This window comes from Diadema setosum, chromosome 10, assembly GCF_964275005.1.
Source record: "Diadema setosum chromosome 10, eeDiaSeto1, whole genome shotgun sequence".
Taxonomy (NCBI): domain Eukaryota; kingdom Metazoa; phylum Echinodermata; class Echinoidea; order Diadematoida; family Diadematidae; genus Diadema; species Diadema setosum.
The window spans coordinates 36,282,156-36,303,691 of record NC_092694.1 but is presented as its reverse complement, the minus strand read 5'-3'; the positions used below and the strand labels follow the sequence as shown (position 1 = coordinate 36,303,691).

Genomic DNA, 21,536 nt, shown 5'->3' with positions numbered 1-21,536 from the left:
AAAACACTCGCGCGATAGACCAGAGCCTGTTCATTGAACTTACCTTTTCGAGCGCAGACGCATCCTGATTGGTCACTTGGTCGTGTGCTCATCAGCATGAATAAGAAATATCAGAGAGGGCGGGCGACCAATCAGGCTGCGCGAATCGAAAAATGGGAAGCTCCACGTTTGACAGACAGTAGGATAATTAAACAAACGAGCCGCGCCAAAGGTATAAAATCATAAACGCGATAATGGGCAGTGACACATCTTTGCGTTGCGCGTTCGTCCGCCGCAAAATCGCCAAGGTTTATTTTTTCCTCGTCTCTTTTCCCCCCGCAGGTAGCTTGCGTGAATACTCACTCTGTCACGGGCCCGCAGCGTTCACAGCGTAGAAGCTTTGCCTGGATCAGCTGGTTACGGAGCTCGCTCGTCGCGTGCGCTAAGCTCGGGCTAAACAGAGCTCGACTGACAGAGATTTCTCACATCACGGAGATCAGCTGCCTTATCAGCTGACTCGAGGATTTAGCTCGCGAGGGAAAGGGACGTGGCTCTTGTGTCTTTCTGTTCGTCACAAGTGAGTTCTCGTAGACATTATTGGATCAAGTATTCCTAACTCCTCTGTGAGGATATTTTCTTTGTTTGTACCTTTTTGTATGACAAATTACTTGGACTAAGAAATCGTGAACCATGATCGCTGTTGAACTGCTGATAGTCGTGGTCGTGCTATGGTTGGTGAAAACCATCCTGTCGCGGAGATACGCCAAGCGATATCGGATGCCGCCTGGTCCGCCCGCCCTGCCCCTCATCGGCAACCTGCCAGTTTTTATGACCAATCGGGCTCCGTATCTCGTCATGAAGGACCTGGCAGATAAGTACGGTAGCGTCTTCTCTCTCAGGATCGGCACCACACCTTTCCTTGTCCTTAACGACGTCGACTCCATCAGGGAAGCGCTCCTGCATCGAGCCACCGACTTCGCGGGTCGCCCCTGTCTCTACTCGGTCAGCCTCATGAGTCGGAACAACTGCGACATCGTCTTCGGTGACTACACACCGGGATGGAGAAGGCATCGTCGAGTAACGGCCACCGCGCTTCACAAGAACGTGCGCGGCATCGGGTGCGAATCCATCGGAGTGAAGATCACACGCGAGGTCGAGTACATCAATGAGATCCTCATGAAAAAGGCTGGGCCGGTCTGCGACATCGAGGACGAGCTCAATCTGGCCATCATCAACGTCATCTCGCAGTTGACATTCGCTACGCGTTACACCCTCGACGATCCCGAGTATCTAGCTCTTGTTGAGAGCAACCAGAAGTTCTCGAGCCTCCTCAAACCAGGGGACCCCATCGACGTGTTTCCCGCACTCAAGGTGAGTTACGTAACTTTGAAGTCACATCACTCCCTATGTTTCGTGTGCACTGTCTTGTGTGTGTGTAATATAGTAGACCTCCATTACATGTATTTCAATAGTAAAACTCTTGCAATCAATTGGCTCCCCATGAGTGTCATGCTGTAAAGGCACCGGTTTTCCTGCAATATTCACATTGTATGCATATCTCCATGAAAGAGAGATTGGCTTCCTGAAAAGATTTGCCTAATGCTTGCCTGCCGTAGCGCCCACTGTTTCATGCAAAGCGCATTCCGACTATTGAAATTGAAAGGCGCAGAGTATATTACAGGTGAATTGAATGCGTCTTGCCGTGAAGGGGGGGGGGGGGGTGGGAAGAGGTTGGGGAGATATCCATAAATGAATACACAAGTAAATGACCTAGGCCTATGTCGTAAAGCTAGAGTATAATTAACTATGCTATTATACTCTGGGGTCGTAAATAAAAAAATCAACATCACTTAGTTATTAGCGTCATCTATCTCGAAAAAAAAAAATCAAATAGGCCTTTAGACTGTGATACCCATGGGGTAATCAAATACAGTAGCCCTATTAAACTGCGATACCCATGCGGTTTATCAAAGTAGAAGAATGTGATTTGTTAACAACTTACAAAAATCCAGTGCATGATATATCAGCAGTGAAATGAGCTGAGAAATCAACACAATACTTCTAATTACGTAATGACGCGAGCACAATACATTGTAAACCGAGCAATAAAACGCAAAGAAGGCCCCCATTAATGTGACCTCCTCCTCTGGACCTGGAGCTAAGAAATCGCAAACATTATTTTGCCTCGACTGATTGTTAACGGAGGCGGTGACGGAGAGGCTGGACAATTTTAAATAGACCTGATTACGCGTGTTTGCTATTGTACCAGTCACGCACAAGGTCTCAACTGGGAATTGCGTGATATGAACTTAAATTGTCGATTATCATGATATTCATAAGTAATCCGTCGCATGCGACGACAGGAAAATATTGGCACATAGAAGAGGAGAGCCAGAAAGGGAACTGGAATGATTTCATTTCGGGACCAACACACTTGCCCTGCCAAAACACTCCAACTTTGTTTGCCTGGCCCGGTTTGCAGGGCGACCCGTCATCGCTGGTCCTGGGCTGCAATAGGCAGCGTTGCCCCCCTTCAAACGGTGTGGCACTTGAGAAAAGCGAGCGTTAAAATATTGACTTACGTGTGTTGATAAATACCTGGGCAAAATTTCGGTTTTACAAATTGAGAGCTTGGAATGAACACCCTCTTCACGCGAATGTTAAGCAAGTAAAAAATCATATTTCAGCACCCGCTTTTGTGCTCGACGCTGATGGAATTTTCAGAAATGGATTGTGTGATCTTAATGCCCCCTTACAAGAATATGAACGGATCGTGATGGGTCGACAATTTTTAATGACCTGGTTTGCATCTTTATACTGGATTATCGATGTGTTGGTAGTGATCAAAGCAGTGTGCAGATTATTGCCTGGCGTACATAAAATATGAAGAGCTTGATCACAAAACAACTTAACTCCATTTTTGTTGATTTGAGATATTTGCAATATATGCAATTAAAAAAACAAAGAAAATTTTTTTTAAAATGAGATGCCTTTAATCATACCTTTAAGAATATTCCTCGTTGGTATGTAACAAGTAAGGTATTACTGGAATGGTTTCATTGTGCTCTGTCTAATGATGGGTTTACTTTAAAATGTTTGAAAAAGGCGTTTACTGCATTTTGCAATCAATCTCTTCATACTATTTTATAGATTTGAGTTACAGCTACAGAAGACGACTGGAAATATACTTTGAATCTTCTTAGGATGAACGAGAATAGAAACAAGATGACACAGTAAAAGAAAATGTTTAAAAGCATTCTTTCTCTCTAGTAATAGAAAGAGAAAGGATTAAATTGTCGGAGGGAGAAGGCGTCATGTTTTCCTCCCTCCCACGTGGGTATCCATGTTGCCAGAAAATACTTCTTCGCCCGGGCACGGTCAATGTTAAACGAATGGCGTCTGTGGACACTATCACTATCATCACTTCAGTCCCTCATCATGCCAATAACATCGTGAATGTATGTGTGTATGTGTGTGTGTGTGCGTGTGTGTGTGTGTGTGTGTGCGTGTGTGTGTGTGTGTGTGCGTGCGTGTGTGTGAGTGGACGTGGCGTGCAAGTAAAAGCACGCACTGTGTCATCAGAATTGGAATATCGCCAAAGTGAGGGCACCCAGTTCGTCGTGCGTACGCAAGTCAACTGCTAGATGATGCAGAGAGGGAGAGGGAAGAGATGGGAGCGTGAGAGGAGAGGTGTGTGTATGCACAAAAACACAGGAGGATGCTGATGATGTGCGCATCAAGATGAGCAGAAGGTGTTCACTTCAGTGGAAGAGGCAGCGGTCAGTTAAATGTGCACAACGGCTTGAAGTCCATACACACGAGCGATATTGTAATGAAGGTCTTGTTTACACGTTCGAGATCAGGGAAGATACAATAGAACGGAGAGAAAAACCAGGTTAGACATAATAGCATCGATCTGTCCCCACGCCAAAGAGCAAAGACACAGCTTCTTGTTGAGAAAAAAAAATCCACAGTTGGTCATTTACTTATAGAGTTCTTTGGGTCATACAAGGACATCCAAATACGAAAAAAAAAAAACTGTTCTGTCTCCTATGTCTACATATTGCTTTCCCATGCCCTGATACCATTGGTAATTTAAAGTGTCTTTTTCAAGTATGGAATGATGAATAAAGTATAGCTGCAAATTGATATAAGAGATGACATTTCTCACTTCAGCGATGAGAATACGACACATCTTGTAAAATATGTTGATGAGTGATATATATATACCTATATATATATATATAGAGAGAGAGAGAGAGAGAGAGAGAGAGAGAGAAAGATATATAGATATAGATATATAGATGTGTAGATATACCTTGTTTATATATAATTGTATACACCACTTAGAATATAAGCCTGTAAGTCATCAGCCAGTTAAAGATATGCAGTTCATATTTGACCGTTATCACCTTCTTCGTATTTCGCTATTTGCCACGCAGTAACCGATACGCGTTTTCAATCAAGCTCGTAGAATTTGCGTAAAGACACCATCGAGAGATTTATACCAATGATGAACTGAGAAGAGTCGTTGGATGCTGGTTACCTTTGGTGTCTGGAGTGTGTCTGTCATCATACATGTGTTGAAGGCAGTAAAAAAAAATCAGAGTTTATAGCCGTGGGTGTTGTGCTGCGTGAGATATTCATCTGCTTTTAAAGGTATGTGATTTGTTTTCTCAAAAACTCGTACTAATTCCAATACATTTCGTATCGCAAAGCAACAACAAATATCAGCATGTTTGGGACCGACAGGATGAGTGTTGCCAAACATAAGATCAGTATTTCACGGTGTTTGTCAAAGAGATGGGCAACTCCTCATTTTTTTTTTTTTTACATTCTGCAAGTTTCTTCAATCATTTCTATTTCTAAAGATAACGTCTTCTTATCGTTTTCCGATGTGAGGATTATGTCGTGTTAGTGATGAATAGCGACAAAGTCAGCAAAGAAATATCTGCTGCAAGATTAAGGAATAATCATAGCGATGATTTGCATCTGACGTTGGCTCAGTGCTTGGGGAGCGTTGCCTTTAACGGTAGCCGTTACTATGTCACCGAGTTGGTTTACCCGGACAGGCCCCCTCGAGCGAAATCGAATACGGTTTTCTGTGAACCGAATCGGCGCAGGTTACCGAACGGCAGAACTGAAAGACAGCGTAAATTTGAATTCAACCCCATGTGACGTCGACTTAGAAGTCGAGTGTCGAGCAATTTATTGCTGCCAACTTTTTTGCTGTTTGTTCCCTCCTTCACCTTCTCTCTCTCTCTCTCTCTTCTTTTTCATCTTCATCCTATCCTTCTTCCACTTCTCCATCTTTTTCATTTGCTTCTTTATCTTTCTTTTATCACCTCAGCCAAGGAGGTTATGGTTTGGCCGGCGTTTGTCTGTTTGTTTGTTTGCTTGCTTGCTTGCTTGTAAAATAACTCAAAAAGTTAGGAACGGATTTGGATGAAATTTTCAGGAAAACTTGAAGACGACACATATGACAAATTCTGGTAGTGATTCGGATCCAAATATTATGGGTATGTTTAGATGGTCAAGGAATTCTAACAATGCAGACGATACGAATGTATAATAATAGGATGGAAATCACAATATGTGTGTAAAAAGAGCTGCTTTTCGGAGCTCTGCACTTTCGGTGAGCTTTTCCAGTTTGCTATTCTGTTCTCCGTTGCGTGCTGTGTTGTAAAGGCCTACATCTAAAGATGTAGGCCTACTACTAATCTATGCCAGACGATTCGAGATACGCGGGAATTTTGAAGTGCTGCGTTTCTCCCATTGTTCTAGCACCTTGCGAATATGCAGTCTGCGATGTCGACAACGATGTTCAACGTCGATGCCTGGCATCTGTCGATGCGCGGGTGTGGGAGCTCCAATCTGGTTATTGGGCATGTTCAGTGAAGTCGTCCTTCCACTCGGGGGAAACCTACCTGTTTGTTCGATTGAGTCACTCGGCGGTGAATGAAAACGAAAATGACTTTGATATGCATGGTGGATTATTAGCAATATTTAGCAGCTCTGCTACTTGGCGGCGCGAATCGCGAAGGTTTGACGCGCTAATGCACCGCAGAACACAAACACTGATGCCGGAATAAACAGCTGATTAGCACGTTGGTTGGCCTACGCAATTGCACGCCAAGTCGAGCTGCTCTGACTGCAATGACGAAAAAACAGAAGAGTTTCAGTCGACCTGTCAGTCGGCTTCGTGTGTATCATAAAGTACGATGATGACGCTTATCATGTACACGTAGAGTAAATGCATCCGCGGTAGCACGCTACGTCATACAGATCATACTACCGAGATGAACCACCTCCTACTGTAGCAAAATCTGTATTTCAGAGTAACGTACGTAAATCGTATTTGAGACTTATAAAGTGCAGAAGACTCCACAGGGATGGGTGTAGGAGAGAGGGAGAGTTTGAGATTGACCGGGGGAATCTTGAGAAGCTGTCCGAAGAAATGGGGCTACACACTCGACATGTCCGAGGTAAATGGAGTAAGGTTCTCATCCTCTACATCTCCGTGGCATGAAGGGGAGGAAGAGGAGACAGGCTCGCTCCTTCGTCAACCGTTCGTCCATCGAGTGTCGAGTGCCACCAACTCACTTGTGACTTCAAAAAAGACTTCTTGTTGTCAATACGTTAGCTCGACTTGAGTAGCGCTAGAGAACACGATTTACATAGCGCGAAGGAAACAGGGTCGCAAGCCTCTTATTATTCGTCATGAAGAGTGCGAGGTTCTTTCACCCCACTCGAGAGAGGGAGAATATGGAAATAAGGAAGGTTTGTTGCTGGGGTAGTATATAGAGGGATTGCGGCCTAAACTAAAACAGATTTTTTCGCGAACGAACGCAAGATGAAAGAAAAAGTAGGTCTTGGAAAATTCTGAGTAGGGAATGATCGCTGTAAGGGACAGGTGGAAACTGGAAAACAAGGGGAATATGGCCTAGTGACCCCTACACCGGCTTCCGTGTCAGTGCCCTTTACGCTTAAGCTTCGCCTCGCTGCCGCGTTCAAGCAACCTCGCCTACTCCGGAGATGTGAAGTGTTGTTGACGAGTGGGTGAGTGCGCGCACGCACGCATCTCGCTGGAGTTGTACTTCTCACCCTTGTAACGTCTTTCACAGCAACCCAGGAAAAGCCCCGCTACAGTATCTCTTCACGAGCCCAAATGTTATTGGCATTCAAACAACACTCAAAATAGTAGTGCGATAGTGTTATTACAGGCCGCTAAAGATACGAGTATGTTGTTTAAACAAGTGCACTGGCATGGGAGGGGATGTCACTAAAATGTAATAATGTTGACCATTCCATAGTACATAAATTTACATGCATGCCCGCTGATCGAGGGTTGATAACATGATATGTCGGCCGTAGCAGCCGTCGCAGTTAATATCGTCTGTCACTTATAATGCTAAAACACAGACGAGTGTTGTCGCAGTGCTATGTATCCTCTCTATCACACACATGCACACAAATCTGTCGATAATAGCAGCCCATGATCGCTAAACTATCACCGTTTATAAAGGAGGGTGATAGACACATCTCTCGGAAGAGCCGGGCACAATGTTTGTGCGTGTGTTTGTGTCTTTCATTCTACATTCAGATTTTTTATCATTTCTGCAATCAGTGAAATTCAAGCTCTTGCGTTTGATATTTGACCCGAGGGATGAATGGCTATAAACCTTAACACTTATCGCAGTTTTCGCTCTTTGAACGATTGATTTTGTATTTTCCGTATGAAACTGACAACTTGTAAAATAAATCTTCCAACAGCAGCAAGCCAACAGAAATTAATCATGTTAAAGTTGGTCATAATAATATACAAATTATGTAAAATAAGACAAATGGTAGATGATTTATCATAGTCGAGCCTAAAACATGAAATGTCACGGAATTTTAATTTACCCAGTAGTAAACGCTCTCACTCATATTAATACGGAAATAAGACAAATGGGAGGTGTCACAGCCACACAAATCCTGGAATTACCTACAAATCTCCATTTTCCCCTCTTTGACATGAAACGAGGAAGAAAGTAAAAAATTTTGCTGTGCTCCAAGGACCTCGGCAATAAGGTAAGGTTGCAGATGAACAAAGAACAACCTATTTCCCTTCTATTCCAAAGATCTGAATTTTAAGCGAGACGATATCACTAAAATTCAACAATTACAGATGGACTTGTGAAACATGGCTGTATGCGTTTTGGGTTTGTTTGTTTTTTTTCTCACAAGATCCAGCGTATGTAAAAAGAAGTCATGGGGGAGGGCAAAAGGAGCAGAGTACCTCACTCCTCTGCAGGTATATTCATCAACATGGTGCTTCCATGATCAGTGAACTAATTTCAGGGTCGATTCATTTATCAATCAGTTCTTCGGAGTTTATATTCGTATCAGCTATTGAAACAATTCACCCGATACACAATGTAGAGCCATAGGTTTCTCCGAATTCAAAGAAAAAAAAAACAAATCCGTTCTGTCCCCATGCAATTTCCTTCTTTCCCTGAATCGTGGATGGTTACCATGGTTACAGGCAAAAATGTAAGTAAGCTAACCGGGCAAAGGGGTGGAAAGGGGTGGGGACCGAAACGTCGCCCTCTCTCTGCTGGGATGGGGTGAAGTGAGGTTAACTCGCCGGCTGCGGCCCCGTGCCGAGCACGCGACGGGGCGATGGATCGTTCGTGGCCCAATTAGTGGGCCAGGCTCGTGATGTACTACAGGTTTGCCATTGATAAAAGAACGAGAAAAACAATATTTCTATTCCTGCCATCGTTAGTGCACTCAAGATGGATACGTTCTTGTAAATGAAAGTCATATTTTCGATAGTTTTTTTTTCTTCGTTCTTCTCTGTCAAAAACTACATTTATGTGGGGAGAGGTTACCCAGAAAAGAAGAAAAGATGCGTTGATAATCACTCTATCAGCAATCAACTCAAATTTGCATTCCACAAGGAAACAAAAATGCCCAATCACATCAGGGAGGTGACCTCCCTGATCACATCAAATGGACAGAGTAGAAAGAGTATGATCATCGCTAATCCATCAATTGAACCTTTTCCCCTTCTCTTTTTAAAATCTTCTTTTTAAAAGAGAAACTTTGTAAAAGTTGTACTTATTGTTGCGTTCACTTAGCATAGTTCATGTTTAGTCTTCACAGAGGGTATAATTATAACGATAGGAGAGATTGTTTTCAAACCAGACCTAAGATCAACTTGATGATGGTAAAAGTAGAGAGAGAGAGAGAGAGAGAGAGAGAGGAGGTGGAAGAGGGAGAGATGGAATATATTCATCCTGAAACATCCCTGCCCTGCCATGACTGGAGGAGGCATGCGTCACCAGCCATCGATCACTCACCTGGACATCACTCACCCAGCCGATCCGTTGTCGCCCGTCTCACCGGCATAGATAACAAAGGCTTAACCCCGAACATTGATAAAAACCACAAACGGGTCTCTTGAGACCGATATGAGATGATCTACCCTAAAGAAAGGAAAAGAAAAGGAGAACAAGCAGGGGATGAATCTCCTCAAGCCCCCAATTCTCTTCGACATCCAGCGTCCATCAATCCCCAAGCCCCTAACTTCCCAGACTGCCGGGGCCCCCCTAGCACCATTCTTATCCAGTTCCAAGTTCACGTCCTCCTGGAGTTGTCCCCGTGCGCCGACCTGTCATCGCTGCTCCCCGCATGGCGTCCCAAAGCTTTAATTTTTCTCCTTCAGCATTCCGACCTTTTAGTTACGCTCTTTCTTCGTCTTCCTTCTCCCCATCTCTCTCCTTCGCCTTTTGTTTTGTTTTTGTCCCTTTTTTTCTGTGAGGTGTGAAATTCGGTCGCTCGCTGACAGCGCAGCGGAAATATCGCGTGGCACACTTTTGGCGCGCATTTCACGAGATAGGAAGATGAGCCAAAAAGACAGACGAGAATGTAAACAACGGATTAACCCGGCTTAGTGGAAGGGTAACATGAAAACAGAATCATGTCAGAAATAAGTCAATTTCGTGCCTCTTTCTCCTGACTTTTCCCTATTGTCTTCTATCCTCAATTCTTTGTACCATGACGCATACGGGCAAGTAATGCGCTTGAAAACTCATTAAACAACCCCTCCCCTTTTTATTATGCATTCAAGGGATACGAAGGGTTTATCCAGGGAGGTGGGGGTTCCATCTCCCTGGTTTATCGCAGTCTGCAATGTGCAGTTGTGCTCCTTTTGAATTCAATTCAATTTTACTTTACTTTCATCCAACAAAAGCTGATACATGTTACAAAGTATACTTTTGACACATTTTAGATGTGCCATTTTTGTAACCACGATGGATGTCAGAAAAAATCCATAATCTTTTCCGTTTACTAACGAATAAGAATTGTATGCAAACCCAACCTAGCGCTTTTGAACGCACTCGCATTTGGCCATGGCATTTCCGCGTTAGGATCCCACCACCTTGCTTGTCGACTGGGTATGGTGGTCGCAAATACAAAACCGCAGTGCGGTTTGTTGGTTTTCCTCCCCCTCTGTCCTCCTCCCCCCCCCCCCCCCCCCCACCCCCCATCTCTCCCTCTCCCCTGTCGTGTGATTAAAACTAGCATAAGGGCAGTGCCACTCTCGGGCTGTCTTCCTTCCTAAAAGATTCCCTCCCTGTGCTGTCCAACTTTTGGATCTATTTCTCAATTTAACTGGCACCCCACTTAGCCCTCGAGCCCATTCCAGCTACATTGCCTAAACGTAACCGTTCTGATCTTGTGACTTGCGTTCCGTCCCGTAACGGGAAGGCACAACCTGCGCGGTGATGAACTTCATTGGAATTGACAGATCGAAAATAAATAACCCCACCCCCTCCTGTAACCCTTCCGTCCGACCGCTTGAATGAAGGCCGTAGTGTCCTCCATTGCTCCGTTTAGATGTACACTGTAAAAACAGTCATGACGATTGATTAAAAAACGTAGTAGTGTTTATCACATTACGAGGAATACGACAACGCCACCGCATTGACCCCTGACCAATTCTCGAAAAGTGTTGAACGCAATTGCATGATATTTCATCACTATCCATGTTACCATGGGGACGAGATTCAACTAAGAGAGCGTTGTACCATAAAAAAAAAAAGAACGCCTGCTCACGAACATGACAGTAATGCTTTTTCAATGAGTGTTAGATCCTAATATAAAATGTGAAGTTTTCCTATATTTGTGTTTGCAGTGAGCGTTAATGTTGTTTGATTATTCACAAAACTTACTGAGTATAAAACTGGATTACGAATAATGATGGTTTGGCATCATAGCAATAACCGACTGCAATGCCTAGATACCAGTGGGTAGACTGAAGAAGTAGTGTGGAAAGGGCTATTTGCCAAAGTAGGCTGGAGTTGGACAAAATTGCTGGTACTACTATGTGGAAATCATGAAATTTATGACATGCAATAATATGATAGAACTGCTTGATCAGTTCCGGGCACATGTTATCCGTTCGAACTATCAAAGAAGCAGACGCGTATAGCGAGTGAGGGACCGGGAGTTTGAGGGCGCAGTAAAATTGACCTATTTTGAGAGAGGGAAAAAAATCTCGGGAGCGTTGATGTGCAGTCTCCAGGAAAATCAAAGACATATTTCGGGTCGTATTTCACAGTGGGAGTCCGTCCGCTTTGGGCCAATAACAATTTCTCCAAATATGATAGACAGGCCCAGCCCGTGGAACGGCCCTGCTTCCTGACGTTGAGTGGAACGCAAGATCATAGTCTCGGTTCAGACGTATATCACCGGTATGTTCCGATACTGATATTATGAGAACTGTTATCCTCATTTGCGTTAAACATATTCCATTTTAAAATCAAAGTTTTCTTTCTCTTTCGAGTTGGAATAATCAAAGACCTGAGTCGTGCTAATCTACACGATACTTTCTGGCAAAATGTAATGTTGCATACACAACGCACCAACCTGACATTGTTGTCCACGGAAGTTGATTAGACTAAAAAACAAGCTAATAATCTGCCGTTCGCGCCAAGGACAAAATATCGCAAAATCGCATTTGACGGAGGCTAAAACTTGGCACCATCATGTCGCTTTCAAAATGTTTAACCTTGTGGTGTTATTCAAAAATCTGGGAGCAGAAAAAGAGAAAACTAATAAGCAAAACAAATGCACACTGGAAAACGAAAGAAAAAAGAAAGAAAGAAGAAACAGACAGTTCTGTATGTCTGACAACCGAATCCGGAAGCGATGGAATTAATTTGCTATCGTTTCTTCACCAAACAACCCCCTGTTCGTCTGGGTCGAGTGTAGGCTCATCGGGGACAACAGGGGACAAATGCGTCATTCATCTCCGGACGGTTCCTCCGTACAGACACCCTCGCGTTCACCTCCATTCGCCCGTCCCCATGAAGCTTCAACTAAAAATATATTCAGACAATTCCCCACGTCCCCTAATCACACGGATCATTCTCACCTTTGTAAAAGTTCATCAAACGTCTGTAATCCCCCTCTAAATGGGGCGTTTCGTCTGGGCTGGAAATTAGTGAACAAGTTGATCGTTTATAGTAACGCTAAAATGCTAGCAAAAATGGAGGAAAGGTTAATTGCAACGCCAAGTAAATATTTGCGCTATATGAGTCGGGACACAGCCAATGTAGCGTGTAAACCTTATCACGAACATCGAGAAATCCGGTTTCTGGCCTTGCTTCTCGTTGCAGTTACAAAGGTGATGTTAGCTCCGCGTATCATGACAGTGGTGCGTCATAATGGGATTCGCGCCCAGACATGTAGGCTAGTGACGTCATGATGCATCACACAAACTTTCATCCAATCAGGTGGCCGGGATGAGGAGGGGGATGGAAAACTGCAGTGATGGAAAGGGTACATTGTTTTGGGATTTTGGCGTCGTGCAGTCAATAAATTTGATGATAGACTCATAGGATTGGGTGGCGTGGAATCATGGAATTAAAGGATATCCGTCACAATCTGTCACTGTAATGAAGACCACTTCCAGACGATCAACAAAATTTAATACAGTCAATCATCCTTTGAGGACAATTAAACCAGCAATGATATAGGCCTAGATTAACTGACCGATCCAAACCAAACGCATATGAAGCAAATGATTATTTCTGTGTAATGAGCTTGAATGCAATCAAGCAGTTATTGCTGCCTATGACAGTGATTGGCATTGAATTGTACAATGAATTGTTATACTAGCCTTGTTGGATTATAACTTGGCGCACCGGTACAGTATAGATATCTATTGTACAATCATTGATTTGTTTTGAAAATTCGAAAGCTATAGATGACATTGCATATAGTTGTATAGTTCCGCTAGTGCAGCATTGCGTAATTGTGTGCGACATTTCTCATCGTTAATCCTTTCATTACCGTGGACTCGTGCCAGTATTGTTAGACTCTAGTTTGCTACTAGCATATGCACGACGCTGAAAATTGTCCGTTGGCAAGCGGTGAGCTTTGTGGTTGCCTTGGCTACCGTCCCATATGTTAGACCGACGGGATAACTTTACGTGGTATCCTAATATGGCTTACAAAATTGTCAAACTGATAAAATTTGCAATTATCAGTCCGGTGACCAACGTGTCAAGTTAACTTGATAATGTGAATGCAGATTAAATGAAAGAAATTATCTAAGGCCAGTAGCCTCTGCTCATTCACCCACTTTCACTTTAAGGGTCAGAGCGTGAGAGAGAGAGAGGGAGAGAGAGAGACAGACAGACAGACAGACAGGGAGAGAGGGAAAATGAGATTGAAATACTGTAATATCATCTCCTCCTGCGTTTTACAAGAAAATAGTTCCTAAAAGTTGCTGATGTACTGTTTCGTTCCCGACCCGCTTCACGTTGCGACGTGTGGAGGGAAATCGGCTGCGACGGGAACAGTCCTGACCGACCGGCGCACCATGATCACATCAATGAAGCAGAAATCAGCCGCGCCAGAAAAGCAGGGTCCCTTGCACTTTTCTGGATGCTATGACGAACATCTGAGTTGAGACACTGTGACAACAAGAAGTGTGGGTTAAAAAATCAAGCGAGAAGGAAGGAGAAGGGGAGAAATTGACGCGTCGTTACGCAAGTGACCTTTTCTACTCATAACAATCCACCTACGCGGATACACGCCAAGCCAGCGCGCCATGTAATACTTTGTAGTATATACCCTCGCGCGTTGTATATGTAATTATCCCGTCTTCTAAGATCACATGATTGGCTTTAATCTCCGACTGCACTTTTTGAAGGCCCTCTACCATACAGCAGGTGGCGCTTCCTTTTTCTTTCACGGGGTAATCCGGGGCAGGATGTCATTCTTTCATTGACATCTTCAGTCCTGAATGATTCGATAAAGTTGCGAAAACTACTTGACGATGTGCACGTGATTCTTCCATGTGCTGCAAAGGACAAGAGCTATATGTTTCACTGCTGTTCAACTCTTTAACTGTGGAGACGTAATGCATTATAATTATGAACACACATACAGAGTAGAACATGACACTTACGGGAACATGATGCACAGACTGTATAAGCACTTTCTAAGATGAAAGCCATGAAATTAAAAAAAAAATGTATATAAAAAAAGAAAAGTATATTAACTTTTTTTCTATAGTTGAAGAAATAAACATATGGACGATCATACAATAATGGTGAGAAAATGGTGTATACTTATAGATATACAGTCCTGGAGATGGACTTGAACAATAAAAGAAAGAACAACAAACAAATAGATAAACAAACAAATAGATAAATAAATATATAAATAAATACATTAATTGATTAATGAATTAATTAATTAATCAATTAACTAATCAATTAATTAATTAATCATATATGATATTTTTTGTTTCTCATCTCCAGATCTTTCCGAGCAAGAAGTTGCGCCTGGTCCAAGAGCTCATCGACAGCCGTGACGCCATCCTCCAGAAGAAATACGAAGAGCACCTCGCAACCTTTGACCCGGACAACATCCGGGACATCACGGACACCCTGATCGCCACCATGCGGCAGTCCAAGGACCAGAACGGAAATGACGTATTCTCAGCGGATCACGTGGTCATGGCCACGTGGGACATGTTCCTGGGTGGCTACGAGGCCACGTACAAGACGATTAAATGGGCCATCGCATTTCTGATTCATCACCCAGAGGTGTGTATAAAGCTACAAACACTTGTCATTGTCATTGCTAAATTTCGTCATGATGTGCCAACTTAATAAAAACAACTTTCAGGAATGACTTTTCTCTTTTTCCAACGACGTATTACATCCCTACGCCTTAGATGAAAGCCGTGTAAAGAGTGTAAGCTCTTATAGATAACAACTTTTCTGATCAATCAAATTCAGTGACCAGATTAACCGCACGGACTGATGACTTTGAATTTTTCTTCGGTAAATCAGAAAGCATCGACAGAAAGTTGCCAGGGATTCATAAGAAAAAAAAAACAACAACAACATTGAAACAACGAGGACAGAAAAAGTTTTGAAGTAGCGAATATTATGTTTAAAGTGTCATGGTGTTTTGTCTGCTTTATCTTCTAACTTGCCCAGGTCCAGGCTAAAATCCAGGCTGAGATGAAAGCGGCTATCGGTGACCGGCTGCCGACGTGGGAGGACCGAGCTAAGCTCCCGTTCCTCGAGGCAACCATTCTGGAGACACTGCGACAGAGCTCGATGTCTTCCATGAACGGCCCGAGAAGAACAACTTGCGACACCCAGTAAGTCATCCACTTGAAAGCCCTCTTACCTTAACACTTCCACATCTACAATCTTAATACAGTCAAACCTGTCTATAACGGCCACCCACGGGAGAGGAATAGTGGCCGTTGTAGACAGATGGCCGCTATAGACAGGGCCTATAACATGGCTTTTTCTCTTGGAAGGAATTGTGTTTAGTGGTCGCATACGCCCGATGGCCGCTACATACTGTGGTCGCTATAGACAGGTCTAACAGTACGTCATGAACATTTCGTGGCGTTAAGATTGGTGTTGGTAAGAACAGTTAAACAAGTAGGTTGACAGAAGAGAAATGTTAACAGGGATGCATGGTAATAGTGTTTTATACTGCTGATTTGTCTTGCTTTCACTTTTCAGATCACATGTTGAAAATTACATGCATGTTTTAAGGACCCGTTTGTCAGGTGAAATATTATGATTTTATTAAAGAAGCCAAATTTACTCATTGATTGCTTTCATAAAAGGTTCACCCACCTCTTTGATCCCTCTCCCTCTCTCTCTAACCCCCCCCCCCCCTCTCTCTCTCTCTCTCATAATTATTTTCCATCGCTATATTCCTCGTCTTCTTATGCGTTTCTACCCACTTCAAGAACATATTCTGGTCCAATAGTTACCGTGATCATCCTTTTATTGCTGTGGTTACAGTAACCCCAAGTTTCAATGTCATTGTTTCCAGAATCTTCAGAAGAAAAGACACACCCTTTCACTTCAAATATTAATTTTTGTTTTGCATTCTTTTGTTTTTCCTTTCTTCAGGGTTAAGGGGTTCGACATTCCCAAGGATACGACAGTATTCTGCAATCTTTGGTGGGTCCATCATGATCCAAAGAACTGGAAGTTCCCGACGAGCTTCAGACCAGGTAGGAAACGAAACAGCAGCGACATTACATTTATTCGCAATTTCGTTTTGACGTCCAGTATGACGTCTGCAACTTTCTTCAAATGTGGAAATACATTTTATGGCAAGAAGAAAATCGCTCCAAAATCAAAAGTTTTTATAATCAAATACTGCATCAATAATCTTCGGAAACCGGAAATATCAAACGATAAATTTCAAACACATAAATGCGCTGATTAAACAACGTCTGACGAATAACAAAACTTATGTTTTTCACGTCCTCACTGAAAGAAACAAATGACGTCATGAACAAGAGAAACTTGGATCTGTTAGATTGAAATGTTTTATGATTTGTGATCATTTATACCCACAAAAAGCGTTATTTCTTTACAAACTGGATTACAGCTAAATCTGAATTTGGCTTTTATGTCCTTACAGATGCGAGTGCCAGCTCTTGATCACTCCTCGTAACTTTCTCTTGTCTGTCTTCCCGTACAGAACACTTCTTGAACGAGCACGGCCGTGTGTCGGTGCCGAAGTCCTTCCTCGCCTTCAGCCTCGGCAGCCGGGCCTGTTTCGGCAGCCAGCTGGCCATCATGCAGCTCTGTCTTCTCGTCGGCGGGATTCTGCAGCAGTTTAACCTTCGGCAGGCGGTCGGCGAGCCGCTGCCGGACCTTGAGCCTGGCTCGGAGCTTGTGAGGACAGTCTGCGATTACAAATTATGTCTCGAAGTCCGATAGAACCTCTGGTACTTCAGCCAAAACAATACTTTTTAAAATGAAACCCGTGTCTCTTGTTACCGCAGGACTTTGCGTGCTGTCTGTACTGTGGATATCAGGCGCGCTCGTGCTGCCCACCGGAAGAAGGGGACGACGCGCACGCTGCGCTGGACAATTTCTGACACACCTGCAGACGGTAGTGCAAGAGAACCGTGGTCTTGCGAAAGATCGTTCAGGAGTGAAAGCAACATACGGTCTGACTCTTTCCTGACAAGCAAAATGTTTGCAGAAATGAATGTACGCGTGACATTAATATATACCTCAAAGACGCGGATGTTTGCAGCATACCCTGCTCCGACCATTGAGATCAAACGTCATAGAGCAGTGTAGCGATGGCGCGATTGTGGAGATTATCTGGATCTTGCGAGTATCGATCTTAAAATGCAGTGCGAGGATGCCGTGGAATCGTCGTGATCATTACGCGTACGTGTATCGTCTCGCCCCCGGTACTGGTGATCGATAGTGGGTAACTCCTATCGGGCTATCGGCTGATCAGATTCGTCACGCGATATCAAGGGGAAAAATCTAAAACAACCAAGAAAAACACATATCGAAGTCTTTCATGCACTCCACTTAACAGTTCCTTGACCTCCTTGTTCTTTGTGTCAACTTCCATTTTACTGAAAATAGCCTGTACCTTTTCTTCTGAGTAAATCTAGCCAAAGCTGAAATAGTAATAGATATTAGCCTGGAAGTATGTAGAACCTTTATTTTGATCTGATATTTATCTTTGTTCTTAATTTGCCAAAACAGTCTGTATCTGTAGGAGGAAAGTAAGTTTCGTGACAGTGAATTCGATTGGAGGTCACAATACATTTCAGTTTTATCATGATTATATCGAGTTGAAAAGAGGAGAAACCCTTGTATATCTGTCCTAATATTTTTTGTTCACCTTGCCTCTGGTAAAATATGGTTAGCCTCATAGCTTCGATTCACTTGGTAAGCATTGAGTCAATATGATTGACAGAGATGCCTCTTTGCCGTATACATTTCTTTTCATATGATGGAGTAAACGGCGTTTAAACTCTTGCTGTAAGGTATAAATGGATCGTTCTCCAGACTGAAAATGTGACTTGATAATTCTGTATTTTGATAAAAAGTCGTCCTATTTTTCTTTGTAATTAATCTGATATGGAGTGTGATGACACATATCTCCTCATCTGTTTGCAAGGGTAGATGTTTAATTTCCGTTTCAGATAAAGTAATTGTGACCGATCCAGTCTTGGTGGGAAAAGAATGTCGTACCATCATTTTCTTCCTCTTGTGTGACTTTAAATATCAGATACACAAAATGTATAAAATTTCCTTGCTACAGCTGAATGTTGTTTGTCTTTTTCCTATTCCTGACAACAACATTAATTGTTTCAAGTCAGGTAGCACACGAGTTAAATTTGTCATGCACGGGAGGTTTTATCGTCGACTACATTCAGTCGCGCTGAAATGATCTCTGTTTTCATGAAGGAGATTTTGACAGACATGACGACGGGATTTTCGTCCACTTATTGTATTCTTCAGGTTTATATGTATAGCATATTTTTATTGGCAAACTTTTTAGTTTTATGTTTGTGTGTTGGAAACTCAGTATTCTCGTGTTGGTCTATCTCCTGCAGTTCGTAGACCAATATTTCTGTGATACCAAAGATTTGTAGATATGCTTGATCAAATATAGTTTATGACAGTTAAGCGATATTAAATTATGCGAGGATATATTTTACATATATAGTTTCCTGAACTCCACAATATGAGGTAAAAACGAAAAACACCTTGTTACATTCACACGTATAAGGGGATCATCTATACATTAGAAATGAATGAAGTTTTTATCCCCTAAAAGTGTGAGTGTAATTAAATTAATTTCAAGGATTCTGGTAGAAAAAAAAATCATTTGCCTGTTGTTAATTGACTCATTAATTCTCAAATGTGATTTGTATTTATGTTCCGTTTTAGGCTTCAGTGCATGTGTAAGAGTAAATATGTGATACAGTCATTACTAGTATCTTTACATAGTTGGGAACACCAAACATCCGTAATTCTTTTCCGGGAACTCTTTCTCTGCAGTCAATAAATCAAGACCTCTAGTAGGACGTTGTCATATTTGATTCTCAGTAGGTTCACACAATTTCCTGGTTAGCGCAGGTTCTTAAAAGCCATGCAATTCAGATATTTTTTTTTTTGTAGTGTTGGATAATGGCTCATGAGATCTATCACTGAAATGAATCTGTAATACGGATCAAAACAAGGCTTTCAGGCCGCATAATTCGGAAGATTTCAGTTTGGAGCTTTTACTTGCATTTTCATGATATAGAACTGTTTTATGTTTCGATGATTTTTGTTGAAAAGGGGAAATCACGATTTCACGAGCTTTTCATGATCATTGCTACCTACGTTAGCTTTTGACTAACAAACAGTCTTCATTCATGGAAAGAATCTCCACCAATGAACTGATGTAATTTTGTACAACTAATGCAAATTACAGAGGGCGTTATTACTAACGCCCGACCAAGTAACGTGTATTATTTGTTTTATAAAATGGTGCCATGATTTTAAGTCCGGGTTAGTCATTTTCGTAATCTTCATTACTGGACTCATGACAGTTCTCATGCAATCATTTTGATTAAAAGCAATGTTGTAACTACGACTTTTTTTTCTGTTCCTGTAGGATCGAAGCCTACATGCATGGCTCAGTAAAAGAAACGAATTGTATTCATTTTGTTTTATGACTAGAGAGGATGAGATATAAGGGTTCTATCCAAGGTTCGTCACACACAAGAGAACATGGGTGATTCGCTTGTATGCCAGTAAAGCACATTACTGAGATCGACCAAGTATGCCGTATTCTCTCCAGTGAATTAGCATAAATGCATGACATTGATATCATCCTGGCATGCACAAAAGCAAATGAATGTATTCATATTTTTATTCCTTCGGTTTTCAGTACATTTTGTACCAGGAGAGCTGTGAAATGCGCATGTTCGAAAGATATTCACTGTATGAGATAAGAGATTGTATATGTGACTTAATACATGTTATTTTGAATGTCACTTATCTACGAATAAAATATTCCTCAAGAACTTCAATGATGTTGCCTCTTCTGGATTTGTGTTCACAGTCATGCAGTTGACATTCATACGTATGTGATTGTGTAATGTAAAATGGTCATGATTTAGATGTAATATCATTCATTGATTTAAATTGGTATATAGATATATACAAACATGCATATATTTGTACATAATATATATGTATATCTCATATATAATTACGTATGAATATATATACATATATATATAATTATGTATGAATATATATATATATATATATATATATATATATATATATATATACATTATATATTGTATATTTGTATACATATAAGCCTAACATGTATACACAAATATGAATATATTAGTATATTCATATTACAAAAATCACACACTAATACGCGCCCGATAATACTTTATCGCTAGAAAGTAATGGCTAGAAAAAAAAAAAGCATGCAGCAAATTTAAAATAATTGCAGTATAAGTAAAAGCGTTGACTGTATAGATGGTGAATTACATCCGCATTGCAGCTGCGAAAGAATGATGTCATGTAGCGTTATGGATAAACAGTGGTCATTATAAGAATGACACTCTACCAAGTGATTACTCTGAATGGTGTGACATTACAGATTACGGTACCAGTAGGCCTGATTAACATCCAATCACTTCAAGTGCTTTTTTGAAATTGATGGAGAAAGTATTGGTTTAGTGATAAACTGGAACAGATAGAGGAGACATTGGTATGAAGGTGTAATCCTTCCAAACATGACAAAAAATAAACGTCGGTACACAATTCTTTTTGTGGTTAATATGGGGCCAGGGAGTAGGCATAGTTTTGTAGTTAAAAAAAGAGCAAACAAACGAACAATTTCCCCCTTACCATTCCTGTCCCCCCCCCCCCTCCTCCAACCCACCGACATGTCGCGATTATAACGTAGTCTCTCAGTCCTTAATACTGCTCACCAATGGGAACATAGACTTAAAACAAAGTTCGAGTTATCACATTTGATGCATATATTATGTAGTACGTCAGTTGTATCCCAAAACATCCAAAATTTCGCAATAAAGCCTAAAATGTAAGGAGATATCATTATTGTTTTCTCAATAAACCATAACTGTAGACAGATTAAATGAAAGAAAGATATTATTCGGAGAGGTGAAGGTTCAGATGCGAGTTTCTTTACTTTGTCTCCCTCTGCAA

General features: G+C 41.9%; 1 protein-coding gene across 1 annotated transcript; it reads left to right on the top strand.

Annotated features, from left to right (window-relative positions):
- Positions 1-372: 372 nt before the first annotated feature.
- LOC140234019 (steroid 17-alpha-hydroxylase/17,20 lyase-like) lies at positions 373-20,371 on the top strand. Its single transcript, XM_072314102.1, has 5 exons — positions 373-1,350; positions 14,805-15,092; positions 15,492-15,658; positions 16,434-16,537; positions 17,014-20,371. The coding sequence occupies exons 1-5, from the start codon at positions 670-672 to the stop codon at positions 17,253-17,255; spliced, it is 1,482 nt and encodes a 493-aa protein (XP_072170203.1). The 5' UTR covers positions 373-669; the 3' UTR covers positions 17,256-20,371.
- Positions 20,372-21,536: the final 1,165 nt, after the last annotated feature.